The following is a 14295-nucleotide window of genomic DNA, read 5'->3' as shown; positions in this document are numbered from 1 at the left end:
ATTGTCCAAGAAGGCATTTATTGAGCCCCTGTTGTGTACAGGACAGTGACCTGGCTGCTAAACGCTGAAAGGGAAGAAAGACCACAGAAATAGCCAGGCGATGCACCCCCGTCCAGGAGGGGCTCCCATGGGAAAGCCCATGGGCTTGTGTGTCTGCTGACTCCTGCTCTGCACCTCAGTGTGGCCCAGGGCCCAAGGACACACGGCCCACAGAGCTTACCAAGCCATGTGTGGCCTTCAGAGCCTAAACCTGAGTGTTCAAAGGCTGTGAGAGTGAGAGTGTTGCAGATAATCCCTGAGGGCTCCCTGGAGGAGTTGCTGAATGAGGCTCAGTGGGCTCTCCCATCAGCGCCTCTGGCAAGACAGGCAGAGAAGGGAGAGACCACCTGACCAGAGATGGTCGGGAGAGGGAGTGCAGGCTCCCCCAGGCCCCCGCCCAGCCCCCACCCTGCACAGTGTAGGCACGCCATGCGCCCTTTGAGGGCTTCCTTGCTCCCAGAGCCACTGGGCAGGTGCTAAAGACATTTGGTTTCTGTGTAAGAAGAGGGCTAGGTGCTTATGGGGTGTGTGAGGGCAGGAGGAGTGTGGTGTTCCAGAAGGCCGGGAACACTGTGCTAAGCACCTACGTCGGGCCGGGGCGCTAATCACGGTGGCCCCACCTCACTTAAGGGTCCCTGAGTGGATCCCGGTGCCACGCTGTCCAGAGCGCAGGAGTCAGAAGGGCCCAGGTGCGTGTGAGGGGTCAGAGCTGTGGGGACGCTTCGCATGTCACGTGCCCTCCTTTGAGGATGACAGATCCCACTCTGGAAGCTGTGCCTCTGGCTTACAGTCTGGGGACAGCAGGCTGGGTGGTCCGGCTTCACCACGATGCACCCCAGGGTGCCCCAGGTGAGCGGCTGCCCCCACAGGAACGCAGGCGGGGGTGAGCGATGATACAGCAGCGGCGTCCCCAACGCTGATATGGGGGCTGTGGCCACACGGGAGGGCGCAGACCCCAGCGTGACAGGGCGTGGCTCCCTTCCCGGGCGTGTTGAGTGGACAGGACACCAGTTACTAGTTATGGCCCCGAGTGAGCAGGAACGTTATAGGAAGGTTGGGCTCAGTCAGTGGGCGAGGGTGACATCCCCGGAAAGAGATGGGATCTCAAGGGCTCTGGTGAGGGGAAGAGCGTGCTTTCCTCACTTGGAAAATTGGAATTTGGCCTTCTCTTAATTAGGCATCCGGTATCCTTCGGGCACAGGGCTTAGGGGTTGAGTGGGAACCTCTTGCGCGACATGGGCCGTGAGCAAGGTGTCCCTGTCACGGCAGGCAGAGGCAGGGGACCCACTCCACCCTGTCACCGAGGGAAGGACAGAGCAGGATGGGGGAGTGGACGTCAGCACATCTGAGTCACGAGAGACTGGCCAAGGTCCCCAGCAAACAGAAGGCTCTAGTCATGATGAGTATGTTTGGCTCCCGGCTTCCTTAGGCGGCCGTCTTTTCCTGTAGTCTGGGTTTCGCTGTTTTAAATCCAGAACCAGTTTATACAGATTTCATTAGCGGGGGAAATGTCTGTGCCTTTTGATGGCGAGGGTTTCCAGACTTGTCTGTGAGGAGGTGGCTCGGATGGCGAGCGATCACAGCCAGTGGCGGCCCTGGCCCGTCCGAGGGTGAGCTGCCCAGCGGGTGCTGTCAAAGGCCAACCCTCTGGAAGACTCGCTCGTCTCCGGGACGTGGCCGGGACAGCATGGACATTGCACCAAGTTTGTGGCACCCGCGTTGGGGCTCCCGGTGGGGGACCTCATTCGTGTCTGCGCCCAGAGCTCAGGGCTGTTTGTATCAGTATAATGTGGAGGGGCCCCGCTGCGACCCCAACGTAATGGTGGTGACCAATGACCCACAGTCGGCTGGACGAGCTCCAAGCTCAGAACCCTCCACCTGGTGCGGAAGCCCCACCCCAGAAATTGTATCCTTTCACCCCTCCGGTGGCTTCCCTGGGACAGGCCACCTTGCTCACACACAAGAAGGGGACCAACTCAGCCCCCACTCAGCCCCCTTGTCCCTACGCCCCTCCCTTCACAACCTCCTGATGTCTTTCGATTTAAAACCTATCAGGTTCTTAAGCAGACTGCCTCCAGGTGGGCCTGGGTGTGTTCGCAAACTTAGTTTGAACCTGCAGTACCAGCAAGAAGTAAGACCGAGTGTGACAAACAGGTAACTGGCCCGACAGCCTGGGAACTGGGTGGGGGTGGGACTAGCCCCACCCTGACGGGAGCCAGGGTCCCGTCCTCAGGGCTGCCGTGACCAGTTGTGCAGGCTGCAGGCTGCACAACTCCAGTAGGCACTGTTTGCATAGCCGATGACTGTGAAACGTGTCCCTGGAGTTGTGTGGGGTTACATTCCTGCCTGGCTGAGGTGTGCACTGACCTCTGTCTGCTCATCACCCAGGCGGTTGAGGTCTGGCCGGTTGAACCCTGAGGAAGAATGCTGCTGTGGATCAATAGGTTGACCACGAGGCCCTATAACCCCTTGGGTTCTCTGGCTGGAAGGGAGATCATTGTCCAGGGCCACCATGCCTGGGAAGCGAGGAGGATGTGGACCGGAGCTCTCTAGCCCATGCCTGTCCCCTCCACTGGGGAAGGCATAGGGCACCCGACACGCCCTCCTGGGAGGAGAGGCCCGTGGGAGCCCTGGCACCGTCCTCAGCTCTGCTCTGAGCTTCTAAGCGTGACTGTTTTCAATGCCCGAGGCCTGGTGGATGTGGGGTGAGGAGGGGGGCCCCCGCTGGAGTCGTGCTCGGAGTCCTGTCCGGACGGGGACACCGAGTCCAGAGAGAGCCACACAACAGAGGAGTGTGCAGCAGCCCTCGGAGCCTGTGGGACAGGCTGGGTGGGCTGAGGGTGGCCCTACAGCTACTGAGGTCCTGTTCCCTGACCCCCACGGGGACGCAGAGCAGCCCGCGAGGCGGAGAGAGGCCGGCGGCACCCCCAGGTGCCGATGTGGGTGCGGGGCCGGCACTGGAGAGCCGGGCCAGGCCCCGAGGGTCTCACGTCGTTTCTCCCCTCCCCTCCAGCTCTCCGAGTGATGGGCAGGCGCTCTCCAAAGAGTCCCTCGGCCATGCTCTCCCGCTCTCGTCCCCGTCCCCGGAGAAGGCGAGGGGTGCCCAGCTGGATTGCTCAGGTGAGCGGCCGGGAGGCTGTGGGCTGCGGGCAGAGGCAGAGGCGAGCCGGGGGCCCAGCACACCCTTTCCTCGGGGCCGCGTCGGGGCCGAGCACGAGGGAAGGCAAGGGGTGGTCGGGAGGGCCGCGGCGGGAGGCGGCGGGGCCTCCCCTGGGGCCGGGCTGCCGGGCCGCTGGGACCCGGTGGAGCCCCTGTCGCCTGCGGCGAGGCCGGTGGGTGGCAGCCAGCAGAGTCCATGCGGAGGCTTGGAGAGTCATGTGCCCTTTTAAAGACCTTGACCCTCAGATAATTGCACTTTGAGGGAGGCAGAGTTACCATTTACCCCGAAGAGTCATCAAAACGGTAGTAACACAGGGCATGCTCGTTTTTAATGGCTCATGACAACACTGTGGCAAAGCACAAGCTGAACGAACACGGACACAGCGAGTGCCTGGCACGGAGGGTCGCCGTCTCCTGAGTTCTGCGCTGTCCGTGGGGTGGTCCACTGTTGTCGTTTTGTCCCTGTCCGGTGTCACCTCTGGGGGGCAAAGAGCGGCCCGCGGAGGGGCGGGTCTTCCCGGGCTTGAGTCCCCCGGGCTCCTCAGAGCAGCCCCGGCCCCCAGAGCACCCCAACCCCCGGCCCGGGGCTTTGGTGGAAGCCTTTGTGGCGGGCGTATCTCTGTAGGATGATCTTCAGTCCGGGCCCACCTGGCGTCCTCCCCGTCGTCAGCCGAGGCGTGGGTTTCGGGGAGCAAACGGTAGTGTGTGAGGTGGTGTTTGGGCCCCTGGCGGGTGAGGGCGGAACCAGGCAAGAGGTGGAAGGGGAGGCCCGGGGCCCCCTCCCCCAGATTTCCTCTGGCCTGGCTTTCCTGGGCGGGGGACGGGCCTGGTGGGAGGACAGAGGCAGGGTCAAGGCGGAGGTCGCCATGCCCGTTGGAAGAGACGCAAAGAGGCGTAAGGAGGGTGGGTTCCTTGGGCGCCCCGGGCCGCCTGGCTTCCTGCGGAGCGAATGCCGGTCGCCTCCCGCCGTGGGGCGCCTGCTGCCATCAGACAAGCCGCTCCTCTCCCAGGCCGAGCGTCGCCGGCCAGAGGGGTCTCCTGGCACCGTTTCTGTCAGCGGGCACCGGGAGGAGCCGCCCCACGGGACCCTGCACTGCCCAGGGCACTGCCGGGCAGGCCTCCTGAGCCCCCACGGGCCCGGCGTGCGGCTCGTGCTCGGCCCAGCCTCCCCTGTGCAGCCCCCGTGTCTCTGGGGAGCAGCTGCAGAGACGCGCCCGGCCAGGTGCCAGCCTGCTGCCAGGGGCGGGGTGGGGCGGGGCAGGGGGGTGGCTTCTCTCCAGACTCCCAGGCAACTTGAGGAGCCCGGCTCTCAACTCCCCGGGAAGGGGGCGGGAGCCTGTGCTTCTCTCTGGAAGGTTGGGGAAGGCGCTGGCTGCGTGGGAGACTAAGGGGCGGGACTTGGAGGCTACCACCACCGGGATTGAGCCCTGAGAAGAGGGCGGACTTCTGTTGGACTTGTCCCCTGGGCCGGGCTTTGTGCTGCTGGCACTCTTCACCTCATCTTCAAAACAGCCCTAGGGCAGGCACTTTCGCATTCCCATTTGATGGAGGAAACCATCTCAGAGAGGCCCCGTGAGTTTCTCAGAGTCACACAGCTAGTAAGAAGTAGAACTCTCAACTGGCCACGCTGCCTCTTTGGGCCTTGGTGACAGTACGGTCCCCTCCAGGCCCTGCCTCCCCTCCAGCTAACTGCTGGGCTAGCAGCCCCCCTGGGCATCTTCCTTCAGGAGCGAGCGTCCACCTGAGTCTCCTTGAGTTCCCAGAAGCTTGAAGGTCCCCAAGCCCCTGTCCAGGCTAGGCTCTGAGCTGGTGGTGGGGGCGGGGGGCGGGAGCCCCTGAATAGGGCCACAGAGCTGCCAGAATCTGACCCCTACACAAAGGCAGCCTTGTGCCAGGGCCTGGAGACACATTGCTTTCTAGTTCTTTCTAGCTGAGCACAAACCCCCAGCTGGAGCAGGGCAAGGCCAAGACCCCAGGGAAGGGGAGGAGGGCAGGGGAGAGCAGCCGCTGGGGATGGGGCTTCTTCCCCATACCCGTGCTTCCTAGGAACCCCCCACACCCACTGGGGAGCTCTGGTGCTGGGGGTTTCTAGCCCCGTGAAGTCCCTGGTGGGTCAGGGGGTACAAAGGGCACCGCTCAGTCTCTCAGTCTTGCCCTCCCCAGATGCTCAAGGTCATGGCTTCTCTTTGGCTGCAAGGAGACAGATACCACCCTTGACCTGGGGAGCCCACAGCCTGAGGCTGGGGACAGTGGGAGGCAGAAGACAGCTCAGCTGAGCCTGGGGTGGGGGTGGGGTGGGGGTGGGGAGGGGATGGGAGGGAAGGCTTCCCAGAGAACAGAGGACACTCGAGCAGGTAGATCCTCACCTGAGAAGCGGGAACAGTGGGAACCCCAGCCTCCTCAACCACAAAACAGGTTGGGGGCACCCGTGCCCTAGGGCTCCGGGCTGAGCTGCTCCCACCCCGGGCCCAGACCTCTCTTCTCTCCAGCCGATGGAGACCAGCTCAGGGTCCCCTGTGCGTTTCCGGAGCACGTCCACCGCCGTGTCCCCAGAGCCCATGTCAGCCCGCCCCAGCCCCGCCCTGCAGATCCAGGTTGCAATTCAGATGGGGAAATGGAGGCCCAGGGAGCCCAGGGTTTCTCCGCTTAGTGGCCACAAGTCCACAGCCCCTGGCCCTCGGGCAAGAAGGCTGGCTCCCAGGTGGAACGGGTGTCTCCCCTGAACCACTGAGAAACCTCAGACACCGTGGAGCCAACACTCCATTCTAGTGGGTTCCGTACAAGGGCTAGACAAACCGTTCTGTCCCAGGCCGGCCTTGTCCTTATCTGGAGTCACATCCTTCTCTTTCTCTTATACTTCCCCTAGAGTGCCTGGCATGGGGTAGGCGGTTTCCAAGGGCCCGTGTGGAGTGGGAGTGTGCCGGCTCTAGTCCGTGACTGGCCTCTGTGGCAGGGACACCAGGGTCCAGTCAGAAGGAGCATTCTTGGAGAGAGATCTGTCCCTGGCCGAGAACCACCTTTCTCCTAGGGCCAGCGTACCCCTCCATCTGTACAACAGGCCACTTCCCACAGAAAATATCCCTGGGGCCTCTCCTCTCTGAGTTCTCCTCCCCAGACAACTGAGAGTGATTTCCTCTGCTATTCAGATGCTGTTATTCCAGAGCCCCAAGGAAAATAGCTCCCTGCCTGCCCAGCCACCCCCTGAATAATGGGTGATTGATAAGGTCAGGCCGTGACCTGGGCTGAGGGAGAGAGACAGGAGGAGGAGGGAGAGGACGAGGAGAGGGGAGGAGGAGGGGGGGGAGGATGGGGAAGGGGGAGGAGAAGGAGGTGGAGGGAGAAGGGAGGGGGGTGGAGGAGGGGGGTGGAGGAGGGGGAGGGGGGAGGAAGAGGTGGAAGGGGGAGGGGGAGGGGGAGGAGGAGGGAGAAGGGCAGGCGGGCCCTGGGAAAGCCCACCCGCAGCACTCAGCGGTCACCCTCTGCCTCGTGCTCTGGGCCGTGGGCTGTATTGTGTGCTGGCTGGGTTCTCTGTCACTTGAATGGCTGGTTGCCTTTTGGAGCTGGGTCCAGTCGGGATCTAGGGCGCCTTCCTGGGTGACAGGGACCGTGATTGGGTCCTGGCCGTGCCCTTGGCTGTTACTGTAGCAGTGAGCTTGGTTGGGTCTGGCAGGTCTGTGTCCCTGTGAACTTCAAGGTGGGGTGTGGACAGCTCGGTCGGTAGAGCATGTGACTCTCGATCTCAGAGTCGTGAGTTCGGGCCACACGCTGGGGTGAAGAAGAAAAAAATGAAAAGAATAAAGGACTGGCAGGTCACCCTGACTTCGTATGTCTCTGCCATCAGCCTGGGGACCACACGGCTTGTGTCCCTCCCTGCTGCTTGGTTCCGGGCGGCCCACCCCGTGGCAGAGGGTCAGGGGACTCGGCCACCACTTTCTCCTCCCCCAACAGCGTCCCCAAGGGAACGGACTGTGGCCCTCCCAGGCCTACACCCGTTCACTGACCCGCTCTGGGTGCAAGGCAGCCCCCAGGACGGACTGAGGTCTTGTCCGACTTCTGCCCCTACCCTGCTGTGACCTTGGCTATCCCTGCCTCTCCGGGACTCAAGCCTTCTCACTCTGACGTGCTGTGTGGGAATTTGCGACTGGCCCTCTAGCCCCCAGCTAAAGTTCTGTCTGTCGGCATCCCTAATGGGTGGCACACGTGTTCCCACCAGGGGGCGCTTGCAGGGGCGCAGAGTCTAGGGGAGGAAGGGAGAGGTTCCTGAGGCCGAGCGTGGGAGCTTTGTGACGCTCACGCACATGCCTGCACTTGTGACGCGCACTGTCCACCCGATGTCCTCCTGTGGACGTTTCCTGGTCGTTCAACGTCCTTAAACACTTCGTTTTAATGGCCACCGAGAGCCCAGGGCGTGGCCGCACCCTGGTGGGTCCCCAGCCCCTGTTGGACATGGGTGACCACAGTGCTGTCTCTGTATCTCTGCTTGGTTCCCGTGGGCGCGTCCTGGAAGCGTGATTTCTGGCTCAAAGGTGACTCCGTCTTGGAGCCCGCGACGCGTGTCACCCGCTTGCCCCCAGGAAGGTTGCGCCAGCTCACACTCCCACCCTGCACAGCACCCTGGCCGGCAGTGAGTGTCGTCTGGGTGCCTGGGGACATCTCTGCTGCTTCACGCTTTCCACTTTGGGAGAGACCCAGGTCAGCAGGCTGGCCGTGGGTCCGGCGGCTTCAGTCCCAGCAGGTGGTCATGAGGACAGGCAGGGAAGGAAAGAGCCCAGGAGGTGGCCAGGGGCTCCGCTCCCTGCCCGCCGTGGCCTCCGTCACCCTGTAGGTCAGCGCGCCTGCCCCAGACAGCGGCCTCCGTGGCGCAGTGGCCTCGCGGGCCTGGTTCAGGGCCTGGGCTCTGTGCCCAGTCCTGCGGTCGGGGGACACGGCTGGGGTCCACGGCTCAGGCTTGTGGGCGCGTGCGTCCTTCCGAGTGCTCCGTCCACCTTGCTAAGAACGGGGCTTCTGACTCAAGGTCCAGAGACTTCTATTTGGACAGAGATAAGGCTGAGCGGTGGGAGCACGTGGAGGTGAGGGGACAGAGGGGAGCGTGAGACACCCCAGGCTCGGAGATGCTCTGTCTTCCTTCTGGGCAGCCGGCACCAGAGGCTGAGGCCCCGAGCCGTGGCAGCTGCACCAGAAGGATCCTGAACAGGGCAGGGCCTCCCAGGCCTGCAGGACGGGAGGCCCCCGTGCGTGGTGGGGAGGGGGCCCAGCAGCGTGGCGGGGGCAGGGGGGCCGAGCGCCGCTCAGGCTGGCTGTGAGGAAGGGGGCGGGCCGAGGTCACAGGGGCCAGGAGCCCTTTGGGGAGGGCCTTCCTAGAGGCCACAGTGTGGACACAACCCTGTGGTCAAGGGGAGTCATGGGAGGCCCTCGAACAGGTCAGATCTGGGTTCAGAAAGGTCACTCCGGGAGCCCCAGAACATGGGAAGAGGCAGTGGCCTAAGGTGACAGCTGTCCAGGATCACGGCTCCTGAGGCTTCTAGGACTTGGGCAGGAGGCAGGACAGTCCTTTCCCAAAGGAGCTGGGGTCAGCATGGGCCTGTGGGTCGGAACCCCAGCTTTGCCAGCAGCCGGAAGCTGTTCCCCGGCCTGCTTCTCGTGGGGTCTGCAGGGACGGAACAGAGGTTGTGACAGAAGACACACACCCCCACCGGGCACGAGGCAGGTGCTCGGGAAGCAGGACCTCTGACCACAGGGGAGTGACTCCGGGGGGTGAGGACTGGGTATGGAGAGGGGCTGGAGGTGGAGCCCCGGGCCCCGCCCCTGCACAGAGACAGAGGGCCCTTCTCTCCTCCGTCCCCTCTGTCCTCCCTCGAGCGGGAGCGCAGGTGCCGTGAGGTGAGGCCGCTGACGGGGAGGGGGGTCCGCGCCGGGCGCAGGAGAGCAGAAGTTAGATGAAGGAGCTCTAAAATGTCCCCCAAAAGTCCAAAAGCTTTTCCCTTCTGATCCAGTGAACACTTCTAGAACTCTCTCCTGCGGGGAGCCTAGAACAAGGGTGAAAGCTGGGAGCCGTCTGAGTGTGTGGGGGGGGCGGGGGTGGCTGAGATGTGCTCCACCAGGGACTTACTGGGGTCACAGAACTGAGGATGGGTGACCTGGTCCACACAGTGTTTTCTAGAAGTGCGAGCCGACATTTACAACTCCCAGACGTCGGGTGAGCCTCGGTATCCATTCCCGCCAGACGGCAGCTCCCAGGCCGAGGGCAGCCTCCCCTTCGGCGGGGCCGTGCCCCCCAGTCCCCACCACCCCTGTTCCTCCCTGACACAGAGGCTGGGGTGAGGTCGGGCACCATGCTGGTCTTTACCAGAAATAAAGAAACAGAAGGAGGCTCAGATCAGCCCCTCGGGGCGCTGCCATTCTTGTTGCTTTGACCTTCTGTCCAGCCAGTCTGTCCCCGGCCCGTTCTCAGGAGGCAGAGGCAGGACCTTGGGATCTGAGGGAGCCCTGCCTTGGGACAAGTTCCAGCTGGCGTGACGGTGGGAGCAGACACAGGGGCCTCCGTGTCTCCAAGGCCTCCGCCTCCTTGCTGCATCCCTAAGCCTTGTCCGTGCTTCGGGGCCATCAGACCTCCTCCTCCGGGCAGCCTCCCGCCCACCCCAATCCCTCGCCTGTCTGCCAGCAGCCAAAGCACTTTCGGGACCAAAGTCCCGGCCCGAGGAAGGCCCAGGGGCCCCGGGAGGGGGTGACCCTAGGCCGGCGTGATCCCAGCCGCGGTCTCCCCCTGCAGAGGAGCCGCTGTGGACCACCCGGGCCGACGGACGCGTCCACCTGCGTGTCCACCCCACCTGCCCACAGCCGCCCTACACCGTGCACCAGATGTTCCACGAGGCCCTGGACAAGTACAGGGACCTCAGCGCCCTGGGCTTCAAGCGCCAGGGCGTGTGGGAGCACATCTCTTACTCCCAGTACTACCTGCTGGCCCGGAGAACCGCCAAGGGCTTCTTGAAGGTGAGGGCCCCTCCCCAGACCTGCCCTCCAGCTCTGGGCCCTCGGAGGCCTGCTCCCCGACCCCCGCCTGACAAGCCTTTAGAAATGATAACTGTGGAGCCTCCAACACTTTTTGGGTGGGTGCGGTGGGCCGGGCCCCGTTCTGAGGGTTTTACCTTTACTGAGCCCTCATCACCCGCCGGGCACTCAGCACTTACTTTTCATTTGTGCTCGCGTTCGGATGAGCGGGGCCGCCTGGTGTGCTGGGCGGGAAGGGCCCGGGGTGCCCTCTGACTGGGTGCCTGGGAGGCTGGTCCCTGCGCTCTGGAAGGGGCCCCGCTGGGCGTGAGAGGCCCCCTTCTGAGCCGGCTGACCGGGCCTGTCTGCCTTGGTCCTGGAGCTCGGCCTGGAGCGGGCCCACAGCGTGGCCATCCTTGGCTTCAACTCCCCGGAGTGGTTCTTCTCGGCGGTGGGCACGGTGTTTGCAGGGTGAGTGGCTGTGGGTGGGGCAGGGTCTCTGGTGGGTCGGGGGTGGGCCAAAAGTGGAAGGAGGGTTGTTTCCTCTTTCCCCAACTTCCCCTTCCTCCCGGGGGCCTCCTCTGCCTGTCTGGGCCCTCCAGGGCAGGGGCTGGGCCTCTGCACTGGCTCAGACAGGACCCCTCCTGGGTCTCCCGCAGGGGCATCGTCACCGGCATCTATACCACCAGCTCCCCGGAGGCCTGTCAGTACATCGCCCACGACTCCCGCGCCAACATCATCGTGGTCGACACACAGAAGCAGCTGGAAAAGATCTTGAAGGTCTGGGGGAGTGCGGAATTGGGCTTGGGGGCCCCGGGCCGGGTGTCCTCGTAGACCTCCAGCTTACAAAGGGCTTTTCCATCCCTCCCTCCCGGACCCCTCCCCCTCATCCTCCACAGCAACCCCACGTCACACACATACACGTACAACAAGACAAGGCAACGGGTGCCCACCCACTCGCCTGGTCGGGCCGCTGAGGCCCAGAGTTAGGAAATGTCCACCCCAGGTAAAATTTGCATCATGCAAGCTTCCGAGCAGACCAGGCTGCAAGAGTGTGGCCGGCCCTCGTGTGCTGGTCCCACATGTCGTGTTCCGTCGTGCAGTGTGCCAGTCTGCCTCTTCCGCTGAAGTTTTTGAAGCAAATCTCTGACATGAACTCATGTCCCCCCTGAGTATTTCAATAGGCATGCATTCTCCACGAGCACACGAAATGTCTCTCACACGATCCCGGTGGTCTCATCAGCCACCCACCGCAGGGCCGTTTTGACATAGGTGCCTTTGAATCAGGACACGAACCGGCCACAGGCCGTGTGTGGCCATGTCTCTGTCTTTAATTCAGAACAAAGCCCAGGCTGGCTGGCCGGCCGGCAGCGTCCTTACCTGGGAACCTGCTTGAAATGCAAACCCCGAGGCCCCACCCCAGACCTGCTGCGTCTGACACCGGGGGCGTGGGGCCCCGCACGCTGTCCTGAACACACCTGCCAGGCGGGGGGGTGGGGTGGGGGGCGCGGCACGGGACCACACGTGGGGGCTGTTGCCGTCAGCCTGCGGCAGAAGCCGGGTCAACGGTCCCGGGCAGTGTCCCGAGATCCGGATTGATCTGCTCTCCTCCTCTCCCTCAACTTCTGGGGGTGGGGGCGGGCACCGCTCCTCCACCGTGACGGTCCCCACCAGCCTTTCTCCACTGACGGTCACCACTGAGTGGAGGCAGAATGTCGGTTTTCTAATTCACCGGCTGGGACTTTTCTCCAGAGAGAGAACTGTGTCTCACTGCCTGGGGCACTTTGCCACCGGAAGCCCCTGTTTGTACACACGTGTGGTGGGCAGGATGACGCGGTGTCTCGGCGACTGCTCTCTGTGCACGTCTGAAAGGACACGCGTCGGCGACATTAACGTCGGCATGGCTGATGGCTTCATCGTGTGTGTCCTTGTTGATTTTCTCTGTTCCACCGAAGACCAGGGCCGAGAGCTGAACCCCCAGTTGTGATTGTGGATTTGTCCATTTCTGCTGTCAGTTCCATCAGTTTTGGCTTCGGGGATTTTGCAGTTCTGTTATATATATACCCGCATGGAGTTGTGTGTCCCCTCAGCATGGAGTTGTGTGTCCCCTCAATTCAGTAACCGCTTTGTCGCTAAGAAACATCCCTAAAGAGAAACATTCTCGTCCCAGAGCTACTCTGTCTTACGCTGCGAGAGTCACCGCAGAATTCTTGTGATTAGTGTTTGCACGGCGTGTATTTCTGCTTTATTTTGCCTGGAACCTATCGGGTCCTTAGGTTTAGAGCCAAGTCCCCCTGTAGACTGCACAGACTTGGGTCCTGCCTTTCTGTCCCACCGGACAAACTAAATCGACCAGTTTGCTGCTCCTACGTGTCCTGTGCTTTGTCCCTTTTCTCCCCTTCCCGGAGTTCTTTTGGATTGAGTTTTTTATTTTTACTTTATCTTGTTTTTTGGTATTCCGTTTTCTCTCCAGTGGCTAATTAGCTCCCCCTCTTTGCTATTACGCTAGGGTTTGCCTTTGCCTTTTTAACTACGCACAGTCCACTTTATTACACGATCTATACTGCCATCTAGTGTCAGGCCGTACTACTTACCATCACACGACTACATTGCTTCACATGTAAAGCAGGAATCTTGCGACAACATACTTCCTCCTCCCCCCTGTCCTTGGCGCTGTTTGCAACGTACGTCTATAAGGTTATAAACCCTACAGTACACTGTTTTGAACACAACTAAAATTTTTTTAATTGTTTATTTTTGAGAGACAGAGACAGAGTGCAAGCAGGGGAGAGGCAGAGAGAGGGAGACACAGAATCTGAAGCAGGAAGCAGGCTCCAGGCTCCGAGCTGTCAGCACAGAGCCCGACGCAGGGCTCAAACCCACGAGCTGTGAGATCATGACCTGAGCCGAAGTCGGATGCTTAACCGACTGAGCCAGCCGGGTGCCCCACAGACATTTTGAAAGAAGGAAAAATGTCTTTCGTATTTACCCACGTTTGCCACCGACAGTCCTCATTCCTTTACGTGGATACATGTTTGCATCTGGTGTCATCTCCTGCCTTAGGAGTTTTCTTCTGGGCACCTGGGTGGCTCAGACAGTGAGCATCTGACTCTTGATCTCAGCTCAGGTCATGATCTCAGGGTCGTGAGTTCAGGCCCTGTTCTGGGCTCTATGCTGGGCATGAAGCGTACTTAAAAAAATTTTTTTTCCCCTGTAACACAGATCTGATGGTAACACATTCTCTCAGTCTCTCTTTGTCTGCAAACATGTTTATTTCCATTTTTTCAAAAGATATTTTCATGTAGTTTAAAATTCTGTGATGACAGGGTTTCTTTTATTCTTTTAGCCTTTTAAAGAGTCCATTCCAATGTTTTTAACTTTACATAGTTTCTGATGAGAAGTCTATTATTTCATATCTTTGTTCCTCTCCGTATATTTGGGTATCTTGATTCTTTGGCTGCTTCTATTTATTGATGTTTTTTGGCTTCTTGTTTTTATTTTAATTGCAGCACAGCTAACATTCAGTGTTATAGTAGTTTCAGGTGTACAGATAATGACTCTGCACTTCCCTACATCACCCGGTGCTCATCGGGACAAGTGTCCTCCTTCCCCGTCCCGTTTCCCTGTCCCCCACCCCTGCCCCTTCAGTAACTGTCAGTGAGCTCTCTGTAGTTGAGAGTCTGTTCATTGGTTTGCTCCTCTCTTATTTCCCTTTGCTTGTTTGGTTTCTTAAATTCCACGTATGAGTGAAATCATACGGTATTTGTCTTTCTTGATTTATTTTACTTAGAATAACACTGTCTAGCTCCATCCATGTTGTTGCAAATGGCAAGATTTCATTCTTTGTTTTAAAAATATTTTTATTTATTTTTGAGATAGAGACAGAGCATGAGCAGGGGAGGGGCAGAGAAAGAGGGAGACACAGAATCCAAAGCAGGCTCCAGGCTCTGAGCTGTCAGCACAGAGCCGGACGCTGGGCTCGAACTCACAGACTGTGAGATCATGACCTGAGCTGAAGTCGGACGCTTAACCGACTGAGCCACCCAGGTGCCCCGATTCTTTTTTTTTTTTTTTTAAGTTTATTTATTTATTTTGAGAGCAAGAGAGAGA

General features: G+C 60.5%; 1 protein-coding gene across 1 annotated transcript in view; it reads left to right on the top strand.

Moving 5' to 3' along the window:
- The first annotated feature begins 1656 nt into the window (after nucleotides 1-1656).
- The window catches only part of ACSBG1 (acyl-CoA synthetase bubblegum family member 1), a 22872-nt gene continuing 10233 nt past the window's right edge, over nucleotides 1657-14295 (top strand). The window contains 5 exon segments of the mRNA XM_049614411.1: nucleotides 1657-2193; nucleotides 3053-3159; nucleotides 9968-10188; nucleotides 10568-10656; nucleotides 10845-10965. Coding sequence (XP_049470368.1) covers nucleotides 1727-2193; nucleotides 3053-3159; nucleotides 9968-10188; nucleotides 10568-10656; nucleotides 10845-10965 — 1005 coding nt within the window. The 5' untranslated portion in view covers nucleotides 1657-1726.

Source organism: Panthera uncia (assembly GCF_023721935.1).
Source record: "Panthera uncia isolate 11264 chromosome B3 unlocalized genomic scaffold, Puncia_PCG_1.0 HiC_scaffold_2, whole genome shotgun sequence".
Lineage (NCBI taxonomy): Eukaryota > Metazoa > Chordata > Mammalia > Carnivora > Felidae > Panthera > Panthera uncia.
This window is presented reverse-complemented; position numbering and strand designations above follow the sequence as displayed.